The 19,322-nt window shown below is 40.8% G+C and overlaps 1 protein-coding gene across 3 annotated transcripts in view; it reads left to right on the forward strand.

Moving 5' to 3' along the window:
- Positions 1 to 10,944, forward strand: part of KIAA1211 (KIAA1211 ortholog) — a 277,640-nt gene extending 266,696 nt beyond the window's left edge. For all 3 annotated transcript variants that reach the window (XM_027544551.1, XM_027544552.1, XM_027544553.1), the window contains 3 exons: positions 4,943 to 5,133; positions 5,832 to 5,994; positions 8,034 to 10,944. In XM_027544551.1, coding sequence (XP_027400352.1) covers positions 4,943 to 5,133; positions 5,832 to 5,994; positions 8,034 to 8,194 — 515 coding nt within the window. In that variant the 3' untranslated portion in view covers positions 8,195 to 10,944. The remainder of the gene's footprint in view (positions 1 to 4,942; positions 5,134 to 5,831; positions 5,995 to 8,033) is intronic.
- Positions 10,945 to 19,322: the final 8,378 nt, after the last annotated feature.

The following is a 19,322-nucleotide window of genomic DNA, read 5'->3' on the forward strand; positions in this document are numbered from 1 at the left end:
TTGCAGTGGCTTCTTTTGTTGCAGAATATAGGCTGTAGGTATGTGGGCTTCAGTAGTCTCGGCTCGGGGGCTCTCGAGCTTGGACTCAGTACTTGTGGTGCATGGACTTAGTTGCTCCACAGCATGTAGGATTTTCCCGGACCAGGGATCAAACCCATGTCCTTTGCATTGGCAGGTGGATTCTCAACCACTGGACCATCAAGAAAGTTCTTAGGTCCATTTTTTAATTGGGTTGTCCTTTTTTGTTTTCCTATTTTTTTGGGCCATGCTGCATATCATGCAGGATCTTAGTTCCCTGACCAGGGATCAAACCCGTGCCCCCTGTAATGAAAGCATTAGTCCTTTGACATTTAACATAAAGTAATTATTGATAAGTATGTACTTATTACCATTTTAATCTGTTTTCCAGTAATTTTTATAGTTCTTTGTTCTTTTTATTTTTCCTTTTGTGGTTTGATGCTTTTCTTTTGTAACGTGGTTCAGTTTTTATTTTTGGTTTTTGTGAATCTATTATATGTTTTTAGTTTGTGGTTATGATGGAGTTCATGTATGTTGACCCATGACTATATCTGCTTGCTTTAAACTGATAGTCATTCAAGTTCAAATACATTTTAAAAGATCTAGTTTTATACTCTCCTCCCTCATGTTTTGTGATTTTGCTGTCCTATTTTACATCTTCATGCTTATCCTTTTAGTACTTATTATAGTTATAACTGCTTTTACACTTGTTTGTTTTTTGATCTAAGTACTGGATTATTTGGGGGGCTTCCCTGATGCCTCAGTGGTAAAGAATCCACTTGCAATGAAGGAAATACGAGAGACTCGGGTTTGATCTCTGGGTCGGAAGATCCCTGGGGGAGGAAATGGCAACCTGCTCCAGTATTCTTGCCTGGGAAATCCCATGGACAGAGGAGCCTGGTGGGCTCCAAAGGATCACAAAGAGTCGGACACAACTGAGCACACACACTGGATTATTTGGGTGATCTTCAGTTCTTACTGAAGGTTTGCCTTTCCTGTCATGATTTTCCCTGTCCTAGAAATTCTTCTTTTCTATTTAGAGAAGAAACTTCAATATTTCTGTAAGAGTAAATTTATTATTGCTGAATTCTTTTTAGTTTTTGCTTGTTTGAGAAATTCTTTCTCCTTCTATTCTAATGATCATTTTATTGGGTAGAGTATTCTCAGTTCCAGGTTTTGACCTTTCAAGACTTTAAATATATCACTCCACTCCCTTGGGACCTCCAAAGTTTCTGCAGAGAAATCAGCTGATAACCTTACTGGAATCCCCTTGTAAATGACTGTTTTTCTCTTGTTGCCTTTAGAATTCTCTCTTTAAGTTTTGCCATTTTAATTCTGATATGTCTGGTTGTGGTTTTGTTTAGATTCATTTTGTTTGGGACCCTCCAAGCTTCTTGTACCTGGATTCCTGTTTCCTTCTTTAGCTTTGGGAAGTTTTCAGCCACCGTTTTTTCAAATACATTTTCAATCTTCTTTCTCTTTTTTCCTTCTTAGAACCCCTATTATAAACAGGCTTGCAAGTTTTATATATACCATAGATCTTGTATGTTGCTTTCATTTTCTTTTTAATTTGTTTTTCTGTCTTGTGTTCTGATTGGGTGGTTTTCATTATTCTTGTCTTCCAGGTTACTTATTCTTTGTCTTTTAGCTGGCTATTCATTGCTCTTAGATTGCTTTTTTTTTTTTTTTTTAATCTTGGCAATTATCTATTTTTGATTGGTTCATCTTTACAGTTTCTAGTTCCTTGTTACTGTGACCTGAATTTCTATTAGTAATCTTTCTTAATTCAGTTAGCATTTTTACTATCACTGTTTTGAACTGGGGTTGGGTAGACTGGTGAGCTCTGTTTCATTATTTCAGGGAATTTCTCTTGCTTTTTTAATTGGGAGTAGTTCCTCTGCCTTTTCATTTTACTTTACGAATTTAGGAGAAACATTATCTGTTGTGGTCTTGGAGTATTTTTACATGGGTGCATCCCTGTATGGATTATGTGTGCCCAGTGTCTTTGGTATGAAGGCTGGGTTGATACGGATGCCAGCCACATTTTCCCTCAAGTTGTGCTGGCCATTATCACCTTGAGGAGGGAGTGTGTACTGGAGGATCTAGGGCCTATGTGGGATGTGAGATGGGACTTCCCCTCTGCTCTGTGGCTGCTGCCACACTTTCAGCAGGGAGGTCTGCTCCCCAGTCGTTAGAGTAGCCTTGTGGGTCAGGCTTGATCAGTCTCTGTTCTCCTTAAGCGCATGCCCTGCTCCAAAGGAGGGGATTGCTGAAACAAGTGAAGCCCGTGCATTCACAGAGGGCCTACACACCTATGTAGGTGCTGTGCTCATACTCAGCCCAGGGTTCTGTCCCTTCCTCATCGTGTTCATCCCAGATCTAGTGTATGGCTATGGAGTGGAGAGACTGTGGCTGCAGGAATTGAGATGGCCATGCTGCCACGAGAAATCTGGCTGCCTCTGTGGCACTTTTCTCCCAGGGTATTCTGCTCCAGAACCAGCACTGAACTGCAGTGAGGAGCAGGTGGGGCTTTCTTGCCAGGCTGGGAGACAAAACTGTAGCAGGCTTCTGGGGGCCACCCAACCACATGCTGACAATGGCCACCACCCCATCCAGATCACATCTCAGGGCCCCCAGTCTGTCTCTGAGTAGCTAGACTAAGTCTTTTCTCAGGGGACAGTTGGCCCAGGTCACACACCAAACTGTGGTGTGGAGTAAGGCTGAGGAGTTCACCCAGCTCAGACTGGAGAGTGCAGCAGGCTGGCAGCCACCGGTGCAGAGCTCTCTCCACTTTGTTGACAAGCCAGTGCATGCACCATCCTCATGAGTAGGTCTCTGCTTCTCCAGCCCTCTGTCCCAGAGGTTCTTCCAGCAGCCAAGGGGACTTGTCTCCTCCACAAAAGATACTAGGACTGGGATGCCCAGTCTGTGGCTCAATCTGTTAGCTCCCCAGACTGAGGGTCCCTGAACAGGGATCAAACCCATGCCCTCTGCAGTGGAAGTGCCAGAGCTCTAACCACTGGATCACCAGAGGATTTCTAAGAACACTTACTTTTGTAGAGCAGTTACTATATGCCAAACACTGTTCTAAACGTTTTCACACCCAGGACCCCTTTTAATCTTCACATCAGCGTGATGAGGCCTGTGCCATTCTTGACTCTAGTTTACGGATTAGAAAATGAAAGCTTGGAGAAGTTAAGTAGCTTTTCTGGGGTCACATAAAGTCAAACTCAGGTCTGCTCAATTCCAGAGCCCAATTACTCAACCTCTGATCCTCTCCACCTGGGAAGCTTGTTGCCCTGACTTGCACAGGCAAGACAGTCCACCATGGTAAGAGCACAGACCGGAAGTCACAAGTCCTCGGCTCAGCCTTCAGCTGTGCACTAAATGACCACGGTCACTGCCCTTGATGGCTGTGGACTCAAGTACTCACATCTATCAAATGAGGGCAATGGGCCAAAGCCACCGTTTCTCACCGTCTTCCTCTGAGTCCTGGTGCCCTTAGCAGCCCCACTAAGCACTGCAGTGCCCCCTTTTCCTCTTTCATACATTCGGTCCACTTGTTTCGTCAGGGGACAGTGTGGGTTGGGGCGGGGGGAGGAGGAAGTTCCATTGAAAAAATAAATTTTAAAAAGCAATAAAAAAAAGAACAATCAAAGAACTACCTGGGTCCTCTGTAGGCCAGATGTTTCTTACAGTGGAGACGATTTTTTCTTCCATTTTGAGGAAAGAGAAATGCTCCTGTTTTTTTCCATTGAAGATGCTACTTTCCCACCCAGGGTAGTCACTCAGACGTTGGCACACTGTGTCAGAAAGGGATGGTTGACTATTTCTTGGGCTGATTAATATGTCACAGTTTTAGGGGATGAGGGACTGAGATGAGTGAGCAGTTAGTTTCAGGGCAAACCTGCTTTTTGTCTTGACTGATTCTGTTGTGGGGTGGTGGGGTGTGGGTCCCACATAGCCAAGCTGGTGTCAGTTCAACTCAGTTCTGATTCTCTACTGGAGACACCATTAGAGTCCACAGGTTATGGGCTCAGTCCTACCAGAATGCCCCCAAACTAGATGCCAATTGCAAATCCACGTTGTTCAGTTAGTTTGCTAGAGGATCTCACATAACTCAGGGAAACATTTTACTTACGAGGTTATCAGTTTAACGTTTATATGTGTGCTGTGCTTAGTCATTTCTGATTCTGTGACCCTTTGGATGGTAGCCCACCAGGCTCCTCTGTCCATGGGATTTTTCAAGCAAGAATACTGGAGTGGGTTGCCATTTCCTTCTCCAGATGTTCCTGACCCAGGGATTGAACCTGCATCTCGTGTATTTCCTGCATTGGTAGGCAGATTCTTCACTTGCTGAGCCATCAGGGAAGCCTGTGTGTATACACACACACACACACACACGCACACGCACACGCACACATACATAAAAGTTTATATATATATATATATATAAAGAATATAACTCAGATTGAAGAGATGAAGAGGGCAAGGTATGGGAAATGGGCGTAGAGCTTCCATGCTTTCTGAGCTAGTCACTCTCCAGCATCTCTATGTGTTCTTGGCTCAGAAGCTCTCCAGACTAGTCTTTTGAGTATTTATGGATGCTTCGTTACAAAGTTGTGATCAATTAAGTCATCAGCCATTGATGACTGAACTCAGCCTCCAGCCCCTTGCCCCTCCCCAGAGCTTGATGGGACTCAAAGTTCTAACCCTCTGATCACATGGATATTGCCAACCAGACTCCATCTTTACATGCTTCCCAGGAATCACCTCATTTAGCAGAACAAAAGAGACCTTTATGCTCTCATCAGTTAGGACATTGCAAGGGTTTTAGGAATTCAGTGCCAGAAACAGGGACAAAGATCAAATATGTATTTCTTATAGTATATCACAATATCAGTCTGTCTTTTTTCCCCCATAGAAAAGCCAATGCTTCAGAGCAGACACTCCTTAGATGGCTCCAAACTTGTGGAGAAGGTTGAGACCGCGCAGCCACTGTGGATAACGCTGGCGCTGCAGAAACAGAAGGGGTTTCGGGAGCAGCAGGCAACTCGGGAAGAGAGGAAGCAGGCCAGGGAGGCCAAACAGGCAGAGAAGCTCGCCAGAGAACAAGTAAGTAGCCTGGTCTTCGGCTTTAACTCTGAGCTTGGCTCACTCTCTCTTTTATTTTTTGAGCACCACAAGGCTCGTGGGGTCTTAGTTCCCTGACCAGGGATTGAACTGAGGCCCTGGCAGTGAAAGTGCCAAGTCCTAACTACTGGACAGCCAGGGAACTTCCAAGCTTGGCTTTCTTTTAGTTCAGGATTTAAAACAACAGTAATGAGAAAAGGCTGGCCAGGAATGGTGGAAAATACTTAGATGGTAGAGCAGTAAATCAGTTGACCACTGTTAAGCCAAAGAGGTATTTTCAGTTAGAAATTTGATTTGGTTTCCTTATGCTCTTAGGTTAACCTGATTTGGCAGAATCCTCGCACACAACAGTTATATGAAAAGTAACGAAAATAACTTTCTTTTAAGCAGTGGGTCGAGAGGAAATTAGGAGTCTTGCTCTGTGGCTCTGATTGTATAGTTTGATGGGACTCTTCCGGGAAAGCCTGTAGCATCCCTTCTTTGGGACATTTGACTGAGCTGCTCCTTGGCTGGGGGCCAGGGTTGAGCACACACTGCTCCCTGTGCAGTCTGGCTCCTCCTCTGGGAGCAGAAGATGGGGGCCAGCTGATGGAAACCTCTAAGCAGCTTTGCCTTGCATGGTCAGTCCTTCTCTGTCTTTAGGATGAATACATGCTTTCCCTGATTTTCTGTCCATGCAGGTCAGTGTCACCCCACAGCCTGGAAGCAGCAGCGTCAGCAGAGCTAGTTCCCTGCACAAGCCCACCACTCAGCCAGAAGAGAAGAAGCCAGAGACACCAGTGTCCAGGCTTGAGCGCAGAGAACAACTCAAAAAGGCCAACACTCTTCCTACATCAGTGACAGGTAGAGAGAACAGGTCCATTTCTACTTAAGTGTACTTAAAGGTTTTTTCCCTTAAAGCATGTTTTATTTCCTCCAGTGTAAAAACTAGCACAGCATTTTAGGCATTTCAGAGCACAAGCTGTCTTGCCACCCCATTCATAAACTCTGACATGGATAAATATCATCAGAAACATACCCACTATCAGTGGGGTGATGATACACATTTAACAGTCAGGTCTTCAGGGATTAGAGATACCTGTGATTTGTAGTATTTGTCCTTTTCTGTGGTGTAAATACTCCCAACCATGGCTAATTTCAAATTACCAATGTGATATCAAGTGGCTTGTTAAATTCCTGAGCCTTTAACAAGGTGATATGAGCCTGCTCCACCTCCATTGCCTGTGGTCCAACAAGATGAGGTTTTTTGACTTCCTGTAGCAAGAAGACTGCATACCATAAGAGCTGTCTAAACAAAAGACGAGACAAGATTATATTAGGATGTGAGGAAAGGGTGAATTTTAGGTAGAATGTAAATGGAGCCAGTGTTTTTTGATAGTCTCAAAGCCAAGTAGTTGACATCAAGCCTGAGCTGAAAAGCAGATTCAGGAGCCTGTTTCCTTTGACGCCACATACTTAAGACCAGTGTGAAAAAGCTGTATGAGAAATCCCCTACCTGGAGCTCTGCCCTGGCTAGAAATGGAAACTGCTTCTCTGAATCATGGTGATCCAAGTGGCTCAGATGCTCCAGGCAAAAGTGGGCTGGCCCCTTCTCACTGATGTGATTTCAGATAGCTAACTTCTGACTCAGGTGTGACATTAGAGAGCACAGTTGTTCTGCTCTAAGTCCCTGATGTTAATGAACAACAGCAGTGTTCATACAAATTCATGACATGTAAGAGACATGGGCAAGTTAAAAAAAAAAAATCTTTATCCTGTTAAAAGATAAAATGATCCAATAATGTTTATGACTGTTTCCTTATTGCAAGTCACTTGGAGGATGGAGAGTTTGAAAGAGCTTCCTCTCGCGGGCTCTTAGGGTCCCTGTTTTCCCCAGTAGGCAGCCCTATCTGTTCCTCAGAGGACACCCACCCTCTAGACCCAAGATTTTTTTATGCCTTAAGAAATACCTGCTAGCTGATGTCTGGAAATGTAAAGAGGTCTCATGAGGAAAGCTATATTTACTATTTGGTGTGGAGGAAAAAAACTTTACATTTGAAAACTACTTTGGAACATTTTCTCAAGAACTTCCAAGGGACTTACTTCATTTGATCTTATACCCAGGAATTAAGGATTCTAAACATCATATTGATAAGGGTCAAGAGAGAATTCTTTCAGAATTCTCCAAAGTCAACAACGAGATCAACCTTTGTCTGCCTGATTTCTTAGAGACACCAAAGGGTAAATGCAATTCAGAGTGGGCTCCACCTTAATAAAGCAAGCCTTCTTCTGAAGTTTTGTCTTTTTAATCAGTATTTCCAGAGTTCTGCATACCTGTAAGGCCATTGCCATAGGCACTACATATGACCCAAAAATAAGATGGGAGCCCTCACCATACAAAGCCTCTGAGGTCTGATAAATAGTGATAGGAGACAAAAGAATTTGTTAGACAAGTCTGAGTCATAACAGCAGGAAGGATCCACAGGTCTTGGAGGGAGGAGGGACCCAGGGCATGCTTGGTGGAGGAGGTAGCTTTTAAACTTACCAGCTAACAAGTTCAAACTTCAAACTACTGGTTTAATCTTTTTCTTCATCAAGTTGACTGGTTGCATGACTTAGAATCACAGAATTTACCTATTATTACTATTATTGTGCAGGCATAGCTTCTGAGCACAGAAAAAACTGGGTTTCTAGAAATTCTTTGAAATTAAGATTGACTGCACTGTGATCACTGTAATTCTGTATGCAGCCGTTAGGATCACATAGGTTTCTTTCCCAAATTTCTTCTTGCCAGAGATGCTCAGTGCTTCAGTGGGTTTTGCTTTCTTAATCTCATACTTGTGATAAATAAAAAAAATGTGGCTCTGACTTATATTCCTTTCTCCTTTTCCTTCAAAATCCAGTGGAGATCTCTGATTCAGCTCCCCCAGCGCCACTGGTGAAAGAAGTCACAAAGAGGTTCTCCAACCCAGATGCTGCCCCCGTGTCAACAGAGCCAGCCTGGCTGGCTTTGGCCAAAAGGAAAGCCAAGGCCTGGAGCGACTGTCCGCAGATTATTAAGTAAAGAGTGACTCTTATCCATTCTTATTGCAGTCATTGGCTCTTCTCTTGCCCTTTTTATTTATTTATTTTTTATATGAGGTAAAGAAAACCAAACTAGGGAAAAGAAGCATGTTTTATAGGCTCTAAAATAATGTTTAGAAACTGAACTGGTGGTGTTCCTTGTAAAGAGTGTATTTGCACAACCCTAGGTCCTGGTGCCTTGAGCTCCTCCTAGTTTTGAAGAGAAAATTCCGTCCGAGGGACCACATGAAGTAAAATCTCTCGACTAAGACCTCACAAGAGCCTGCCATGGCCCTTCCACACACACACCCCCACACACCATTCAGAACATGTCCTTTTGCCAACCTTTGTAGTATTAATGGTTTTCTTGATTCTTTACTCCAATTTCTTTTCTCTGAACCATTTATTTACCATGTGCTTGGGGATTTCTACCCTTTTCTAAAGTCTTAGTGAAAGGACAAGAATGCCTATTCTCCTGAATGCAGCCACTGGGAACGGCAAGTTAAAAGTCTGGTTTCCAACTCTGTGCCCGTCTCTGCTTCTCATGATTTTGCCCCGACCGGGAACTGTAACACAGCGAGACCATTCACTCTTGTAGTGTGCTGTTGAGCTACAGGCCCTTTTATACCAGAACTCTCCTTAGGGACATGTTAACCATTTGGCCCAGCTGTCTCCTAGGGAACATTTTAATTTAAATGTTTAAATAATAAATGATTAAAAAAAAAAAAAAAAACTACAAATTCTGTGTCTTTGAGAATCCCCATTTAGTGTAGTTATTCTTAACAAGTTCAGGCTTTATCCCAGACCTACTCAGAGATCCTGTAAGGATGAGGCCAGATTGTGTATATTCTGGTAAAAACTCTTCATCACAAAGGGTGAGAAGCGTAGGATACACTGCTTCTAGTGCTACCTACTTTTTAAAACTCTGAAGGGGAGGCTCACTTCACCCAAAGCAGCAAAAGTGAGACAAGAAGACTAATAAAACAGCCTCCAAACCAGCCATTTATTATGGAGTGCAAGAGCCTACTGACATTACATGTCTCTGAAAATCTTTGAAGTCACTAGGGAAAGTTAACAGTTAAGACAAGATTTGAAGCCTTTTGTACTAAGGACTTCCTGTGGGGAATTTCTTTCTTTACCATAGCCAACTAATTCATATTTAGAGTCAAATGTTCAATAGCATTAAAACATCTCAAGAGTTTTAAGTGGCCTTGTTATTATATACATGAGATTTTTTAAAAGGTGTGGGGGGGCTTGGCAATTTAAAAGCCACATATATTCACTTTTATTTCCCTAAATTTGCTTTACATGAAACACAGAGCAAACCCACACGTTGCTAGGACTTAACTTACATTTCATGATGTTGACACAGTCCCTTTTTCTTCAATTCTGACTTCAAAATCTAAATACAAATCCTTTGCTTAGTGCAGCAGGGGAAGGAATTACACCCATTTTTTCTCTCCTACAAAAACACATTTTATTAGTATTTTATTAGTATCATTTTCCTTATTTATGCAATGACAATGTGCTGTTATTCTATTATGTACCTTAAAGAAAGGATGAGTGCAAAAATATTTACCATATACAAGGCATCTTCTTTCTGGAAACAATGGCTCAGCCTCATGGTAGTACCTGGCAGCCTCATGGTAGTACCTGGAATGTGTGGTGAAATGGATAGTTGTACTTTTGCAGGTTGGAGTTAACATATATAGTGGACCTTCAACAGAATCAATGGGACGTTAATTTTTTTAATGGCTATGAGATGCAATTAATATTCCACTGCACGTTTTCCACACTGTTCATTTCTAAATCAAATATGTAGGCATTTGTTACCTTTGATGATTTCCTCACAAATATAACACTTTTTTAGTAAGAATCTTTCCACTTAGAGCCCTAGAATTATAGTGCTACTTTAATTCTTCTGCATTGACTTTTTCTTTCATGCTGTCAGCTTTGAATAACAATCACAGTAATGGCAGAGAACAGGCGAAGAGATCAGGTCATTAACAAAGAATGGTAGACAAGTCAAGTCTGTACTGGCTTACCACTGAGCCCATGCAAAGGAGGAGAAATACCTCAGTTAAAAATTTTCCATCAAAATCTTTAAGAGTATACTGAAGAAAAGACAGTCATAGCACTTCCAGCAACTTCTAAAGGCTACATGTTTAATACTTCATGTAAAAATTACTCCAAATTTGCACTAAATACCAATGAAGTGTTATTTTTCTTTAGTTGTGTTGCAGTCTTTTCTGATCAACAAACTATGGGGGAAATTCTGTAAAGCATATAAGAATTCAAGACTTTTAAAAGAAATGAATGATTGCTAGTTAAATACACAAGCTTTTTTTTTTTTTAACAAATATACACTTCTGGCAAGGTTATAGATGATTAACCTCTGTTCATAAGACTTAAATATACAAAACTAGAGGTTTTTGTTTACTTTTTTTTCAAGTGCAATTGTTTCTTATACATGTTACTATTAAATTATCATTTTAGCCAGTTATTAGCAAATTGTAGTATGTATTGTCTCTTCTTGTGACATTTAGTTTTAATTGCTTATTTTAAAGCAGAAACATTAGAATTACAAGTGTCTTGCAATATTTTTATCAACAATAAAATGTAGTAGACTTAACAATGAAAATACCTTAGTGTGATTTTAATATTATTTTGAGATTTTGGTTGTATAAAGTTTTAATGTAAAATGTCCATTATTGAAGGAAAAAGACCTTTCAATAAAAAATACCCACAAGATCTTTGGCACTGATGGAATTTCCTTTTCAAGTTGAAGTTTTTACCGATTTCAGTGACCATCTACAGAGACTTCATATTTACTTTTAAGAAAGATAAATTTCAAGGCATTTTATAGGGTACCTTATTATTTTTTAATTAGATATTTTGGGAGAAAAATAATGAGTAGGAGACAGATAAAATGGGATTCCCTGGTGGCTCAGATGATAAAAAAAAGAATTCACCTGCAATGCCGGAGACCCGGGTTTGATCCCTGAGTTGGGAAGATCCCCTGGAGATGGGAATGGCTACTCACTCCAGTATTCTTGCCTGGACAGAAGAGCCTGGCGGGCTACAGTCCATGGAGTCGCAAAGAGTCAGACATAATTGAGCGACTAACACTTCCACTTTTTCACTTCAATGAGTAGGGGACAAATAAAATGTTTATCTGAATCCTAAATTTGAATTGGTCTGTGTCTCAGACACCAAAAATGTACTTATCTTCATTCCATACGTTCTGCATTGACTTCACAGAGGTTGAAACACACACTGATATGTGTGTTTGGCAAAATGCTAACAGGCTTGCACTTGTGAGAAAAACACCAAGTTGAACTACTTCCCGACAGCCCAAGCCTCTGAGGAGATGGCTGCTTTTGCAGGGGAGGTGGTTGCTAGTCACAGTGTATGTTCTAGGAATGAGTTTTTGCCCTTCATGACATAAAGGTGTTATACCTGTGTAACCACATGGTAATGTTTGATGTTGAAATGAATAGACCTTTATCTTAACCTCACAGGATTCTTTGGAGGGTTAAATTAGACCAGGTGTATAAAGTGCCACTCACCACACTTACACAGAGAAGGCAATGACAACCTACTCCAGTACTCTTGCCTGGCAAATCCCATGGATGGAGGAGCCTGGTAGGCTGCAATCCATGGGGTCACTAAGAGTCAGACACGACTGAGCGACTTCACTTTCACTTTTCACTTTCATGCATTGGAGAAGGAAATAGCAACCCACTCCAGTGTTCTTACCTGGAGAATCCCAAGGACGGCGGAGCCTGGTGGGCTGCCATCTATGGGGTCGCACAGAGCCGGACACGACTGAAGTGACTTAGCAGCAGCAGCAGCAGCAACAGCAGTGTCTCAGACAAAATGATCTTACAACCTCTTTACTCAAAGTATGGGCCATGGAACAGCAGCATGGGCACAAGCTGAAAGCATGTGAGAAACACAGCTTAGGGCCCCAGACCAGACCTACTGACTCACAGGGCCAGATGAGGGCAAATGGAGTAATGTGAGCAAGGCACTTGCCTTGGGTGCTAAAAAGTAATCGAGAGAAGTGCTATTTTAATGCAATATTTTTTTTTAAAGATTAATGGAAATTCTATGATGAACGAGTATCAAAATTTTAAATAAATATGGGGTCAGTATTACTTATTTCCCCTTTTGCCTTAGGTCCCAGTGTGACTCAACCAAGCCCTTTCCTCTCAACTGGACTAGGCATTTAGCAACAGCTCCAGGTGGTGAATACATTAAAGGTGAAGCAGCATGGATCTAAAACCTGGCAGAAGTTATGTTGTTCTTTTGGGCTGACCATGCCCTCAATGCCCTTTCTAAGTTTGGGGACGTCTCCATCTTGTGGGTCTTAGTAGAGGGCAGCACTCCCCTCCTACTATAGTTGAAATGCCTGTTAGGTGCTTTCCTGTACTCTGGTGGGCATGACAACATGTGTCATCTCAAATTTGAAGGGACTGTGGATTGGGAGCAACTGACCAAAAGATGGGGGAACTGTGAGGAAGTCTGGTAGTGATAGGGAACAGTGTCTGGTGTTAGTGGGGTCAGCCATAAAGTAAGCATTTAGTTTCAAGGACAGCAGCTGTCTTCTGCCCAAAATGATATGATGATTTTAGGCATTCCTTATTCCTGGCTGTATAGCTCCAGCCCTCTATAATTCTGCAAGAGACTTAATATTCTTTTAAAAATTCACTCTGGAGGAGACTGACCATGATGGCAGTCAGTCATCTTGAAAGACCCTGAGCTTATCTCCTTTCACAGGCACACCAAAATCACAACTATTTCCAGAACATTTGATGATAACAACCGGAACCTACCAAAAGATCTTACACAACTTAAGCATAATGAGCCACAACAAAATGGATAAATGGTAATATTCAAGATATGGTCAAGTCCTATATCTTTGGAAAGAAGACCCACAAATGGGAGAATAATTATATCAGAAAGGTTCTCCCAAAGGACTACAAGGTCTGAGCCTCAAAATTGGGCTCCCCAGACCAGGGGTCCTGCACCAGGAAGATAAGCCCCCAGAGTATTTAGCTTTGAAAGTCAGTGAGGTTTACTTTCAGGACTCCCAGAGAGCCAGGGGAAATAGAGAATTCATTTTAAAGGGCACATATAAAATCTCACATGCTCTGGGACTCAGGGCATAAGAGATAATTTGACAGAAGCCTAGGTCAGACCTTCCTGCTGATTGTGGAGTCTTTCAGAGGCAGGAGGCAGCTGCAGCTCACCCTGGGGACGCAGACACTGGCACCAGCCATCCTTGGGAGTTTCTTCTACCACATACGCACTGGTATTGGCAAGGGCCTTTGTGGAATCTTCCTTTTAGTTTTTAGCCCCAAGATGTAGCCCTGCCTGGCTCTACTGTTCAGGGAGCCAGCTCCAACCTCTGGACCGGCCTCACCCAGGGCAGCAGCAGATCCAAGATAGCCACAATCCTGTAGCCTGAAGTTCCACCAGCAGCCCAGGCCATGTCCTGGGATGACATGGGCCTGGGTCCTTGCCCTGCCCACTAGCAACCCAATAAAAGCTTTGGGATATCTGAGATCCTGTACCCAACTGCATGATGAACGAACTGCATGATGAACGAACAAGATAAAACCCCACAAGAAGAAATTAGTGAAGTGGAGAAAGGCAAATACCTAAGAAAGAGTTCAGGGTAATGATCATAAAGATGATTAGAGAATCTGGGGGAAAAAATGGGTACACAGAGTGAAAGTTAAAAGGTTTTTAGCAAAGAGTTGGAAAATATAATGGAGAAGGAAATGGCAACCTTCTCCAATATTCTTGCCTGGAGAATTCCACGGACAGAGGAGCCTGGCAGGCTACAGTCCTGGGGCCATAGAGTCAGACATGACCGAGCGACTATCACTCACACTAAAGATGAAGAATAACTGCAATTAAAAATACACTAAAAAGAATCAACGTAGACTAAATGGTACAGATAAATGGATCAGTGACCTGGAAGATACAGTAGTGGAAATCACTGTTGCTGAAGAGGAAAAAAGAAAAAGAAATGAGGACTGTATAAGAGACCTCTGGGGCAACATCAAATGCATTGATGTTCACATTACAGGGGAGAAGAGAGAGAGAAAGGGGCTGAGAACATATTTGAGCCATAATAGTTGAAAACTTCCCTAACGTGGGAAAGGAAACAGACATCCAAGTCCAGGAAGTGCAGAGTCCCATATAGGATTAACCCAAAGAAGAACACACTAAAATACTGTAATTAAATGTTAAAAATTAGAGAATATTAAAACCAGCAAAGGAAAAACAACAAATAACATAGAAAGGAACTCATAAAGGGCTATCAGTTGACTTTTCATCAGAAACTATGTAGGCCAGAAGGGCAACATATTTAAAGTGATGAAAGGAAAGCCTACAACCAATACCCTACCCGGCAAGGCTCTCATTCAGATTTTACGGAAAGATTAAAATCTTTTCAGACAAGCAAGAGCTAGAAGAGTTCAGCACTACCAAACCAGCTTTACAAGAAATATTAAAGGATTTTTCTCTTAGTAAAAAAGGCCACAACTAGAAAAATGAAAATTACAAAATGAAAAAGCTCATTGGTAAAAGCAAACATTCAGTAAAGGTAGGAAATCACCCATGCACAAAGCTAGTAGGGAGGTTAAAAAAACAAGAATATGGACGTATGGACTAAGAGTTGGACCATAAAGAAGGCTGAGTGCTGAGGAATTGATGCTTTCATACTGTGGTGCTGGAGAAGACTCTTGAGAGCCCCTTGGACAGCAAGGAGATCAAACTAGTCAATCCTAAAGGAAATCAACCCTGAATATTCATTGGGAGGACTAGTGCTGAAGCTGAAGCTTTAATACTTTGGCCACCTAATGCGAAGATCTGACTCACTGGAAAAGACCCTGATGCTGGGACAGACTGAGGGCAAGAGGAGATGGGGGCTTAAGAGGATGAGATGGTTGGATGGCATCAGTGATTCAATGGACATGAGTGTGAACAAGCACTGGGAGATGGTGAAGAACAGGGAAGCCTGGTATCCTGCAGTTCATGGGGTGGCAGAGAGTTGTACACAACTTAGAAACTGAACAACAAAAAAAGATATCAAAAACAGTAATTATGAGGGGAGGAAAGTAAAAATACAGGATTCTTAAAATGCATTTGAAATTAAGAGGTCAAGAACTTAAAACAATCTTGTATAAATACAGATTGCTATATAAATACCTCATGGGAATTACAAGCCAAACATCTATAATAGATACACAGAAGAAAAGGAATCCAAACATTAAAGATAGTCATCAAATAACAAAAGACAGGAACAACAACTACAAAAACTACCCCAAAACAATTAACAAAATGGCAATAAGAACATGCATAGCAATAAACACTTCAAATGTAAATGGATTAAATGCTCCAAAAGACATCAGGTGGCTGAAGGCAAAAAAAAAAAAAAAAGGAATCCTGCCTATAGGAGACTCAGATTTAAAGACATACATAAGTGTCTTTAAATATAAACATAAAGTGAAGGGATGCAAAAGGTATTGAATGCAAATAGAGATAATAAGAAAGCCAGAGTAGCAATACTTATACCTGATAAAATAGATGTTAAAATAGAGATTGTTGGAGGAGACAAAGGACACTACATGAAGGAGGCTAAACAATACGCTACTAAAAAAAAAAAAAAAAAAAAGGGATTACTGAAGAAGTCAAAGAGGAAATTAAAAAAGAATACCCAGAGACAAATGAAAATGAAAAACAATGATCCAAAATCTATGGGACACACCAAAAGCAGCTCTAAGAGGGAAGTTTATGGTGATACAAGACCTCAGGAAATGAGGAAAATCTCAAACCACCTAATGTTACAGCTAAACTAGAAAAAGCAAACAAAACCCAAAGTTAGTATAAGGAAACGTATCAAAAAGACTAGAGCATAAATAAACTTTAAAAACAATAAAATTATCAATGAAACTAAAAAATACTTCTTTGAAAAGATGTTAAAAATTGATATACCTTTAGTTTGAACTCATCAAGAAAAGAGAGCACAAACCAACAAAATCAGAAATGAAAAAGGAGAAGTTACAAACATCACCACAGAAATATGAAACATCAGAAGAGATTCCTACGGAAAACTATATGCTAATAAAATGGACAACTCAGAAGAAAGGGACAAATTCCTAGAAATGTACAATCTGCCAAGACTGAACCAGGAAGAAACAGAAAATATGAATAGATAAGTTACCAGTAATGAAACTAAACCAGCAATTTAATAACTCCCAATAGAAGTCCAGGATTAGATGGCTTCACAAGTAAATTCAACAAAATATTTAGAGATGAATTAACACCTATCTTTCTCAAACTATTCCCAAAAAATTGCAGAAGAAGGAATGCATCTGAACTCATTCTAGGAAGGTAGCATCACTGCGATACTAAAACCAAAGATACTACAGAAAAAAAGAAAAAGAAAATTATAGGCCAATATCGCTAATAAAGATAGATGCAGAAATTCCTCAACAAAATACTAGTAAACTGAATCCAACAATACATTAAATGGGTCATAAAACATGACTAAGAGGGATTACCCCAAAGATGCAAGGACTTTTTGGTATCTGCAAATCGATCAGTATAACACTACATTAACAAACTGAAGAATAATAACTGTATGATCACAAGAGATGCAGAAAAGCTTCTGACAATATTCAATATCCATTTATGATATAAACTCCCCAGAAGATGTGTATAAAGGGAACATACCTCAACATAATAAAGGCCATATATGATAAACACACAGCTTGGAGAAGGCAATGGCAACCCACTCCAGTACTCTTGCCTGGAAAATCCCATGGACAGAGGAGCCTGGTAGGCTGCAGTCCATGGGGTCGCTAGGAGTCAGATACGACTGAGTGACTTCACTTTCACTTTTATGCATTGGAGAAGGAAATGGCAACCTGCTCCAGTGTTCTTGCCTGGAGAATCCCAGGGACAGCGGAGCCTGGTGGGCTGCCGTCTATGGGGGTCGCACAGAGTCGGACATGACTGAAGTGACTTAGCAGCAGCAGCAACATCATACTCAAAGGCGAAAAGCTGAAAGTGTTTCCTCTAAGATCAAGAACAAGACAAGGATGCCCACTCAAGGTACTTTTAATCAACACAGTATTGGATGTCCTAGTCACAGCAATTGGACAAGAGAAGTAAGATGGTTGGATGGTATCACCACTTCAATGGACATGAATTTGAGCAAACTCTGGGAGACAGTGAAGGACAGGGAAGCCTGGCATGCTGCAGTCCATGAGGTCACAGAGTTCGACACAACTGAGCAACTGAACAACAACAAACTGGAAAGGAAGAAGTAAAACTGTCACTGTTTGCAGATGACATACTACACACAAAATATCCTAGACACCATCAGAATACTACTAGAGCTCATCAATGAATTTAGTAAAGTTGTAGGATACAAATTAACATACATAAATTGGTTCCATCTCTATATACTAAAAATGAGTAATCAGAAAGAGGAATTAAGTATATAATCCCATTTACCACTGCATTAAAATGATTAAAATACCTAGGTATAAACCTCCTTAGTGGTAAAATACCTGTATTGGGAAAACCATAAGGCACTGATGAAAGAAACTAAAGACAACACAAAAGATGGGAAAATATACCACATTCAGAGACTGGAAGAATTAATACCAAGGAAACCTACAGATTCAATGCAGTCTCTATCAAAATACCAAGGGCATTTTTCACAGATAGTTTTAAAATTTGTATGGAAATACAAAAGACCCTAAGCAGTTAAAATATCCCGAGAAAGAAGAACAGATCTAGACAAATCAAGCTCCCTGACTTCAAACTATACTACAAAGCTACAATAACAAAACAGCATGGCACTGGCAAAAAACATCAACAGAACAGAACAGAATAGAGAGCCCAGAAATAAACCCACACATTTACAGTCAATTAATCTATGACAAAGGAGGCAAGAATATTAAATGGAGGGGAAAAATCTCTTCAATAATTGGTGTTGCAAAAACAAGACAGCTACATGTGAAAGAATGAAATTAGAACCTATATACACAAATTAATTCAAGATGGATTAAAGACATAAATATAAGACTGGAAACCATAAAACTCTTAGAGAAAAACATAGGCAGAACAGTCTGACACATATTGTAGCAATATTGTTTTGAATCTGTCTCCTAAAACAAAGGAAATAAAAAGCAAAAATAAACAAATGGGAACTAATTAAGCTTTAAAACTTATGTACAGCAAAGGAAACCATCAACAAAATGAAAAGACAACCTACTGAATAGGACAAAATATTTGCAAATGATATGACCAACTTGTGGTCATATCCAACATATATAAATAACTCATACAACCCAACATCAAAAGAAAAAAACCTGATTAAAAACTGGGCAGAAGACCTGAACAGATATTTTTCCCAGAAAGGAAATGCAGATGATCAACAGGCTCATGAAAAGATCCTCAGCATCACTAATCACCAGGGAAGTACCAACTCCAATGAGATATCATGACAGACAGGTCAGATGGTTATCATCAAAAAGAACACAAACAACAAATGATGGTGAGGAAGTGGAGAAAAGGGGAATCCCCTGTTGAGGAGAAACCTAAATTGGTGTAGCCACTGTGGAAAACAGTATGCAAGTATCTCAAAAAAGCTAAAAATAGAACTACCATATGACTCAGCAATTCCACCACTCTTCGATATATATTATCTGAAAAACAAAAACAACAAAAACAATAGTTCAAAAAAATATATGCATCCCACTGTTCATAGCAGTATTATTTATAATTGCCAAGATATGGAAGCAATTTAAGTGTCCATCAACAGATGAACAGATTAAGAGGATATGGTGTATGTATACAACGGAATACTGCTGCTGCTGCTGCTGCTGCTAAGTCGCTTCAGTCCTATTCAACCCTGTGTGACCCCATAGACAGCCCACCAGGCTCTCCCATCCCTGGGATTCTCCAAGCAAGAACACTGGAGTGGGTTGCCATTTCCTTCTCCAATGCATGAAAGTGAAAAGTGAAAGTGAAGTCGCTCAGTTGTGCCTGACTCTTATCGATCCCATGGACTGTAGCCCACCAGGCTCCTACATCCATGG

This window comes from Bos indicus x Bos taurus, chromosome 6 (assembly GCF_003369695.1).
Source record: "Bos indicus x Bos taurus breed Angus x Brahman F1 hybrid chromosome 6, Bos_hybrid_MaternalHap_v2.0, whole genome shotgun sequence".
Classification (NCBI taxonomy): Eukaryota; Metazoa; Chordata; class Mammalia; order Artiodactyla; family Bovidae; genus Bos; species Bos indicus x Bos taurus.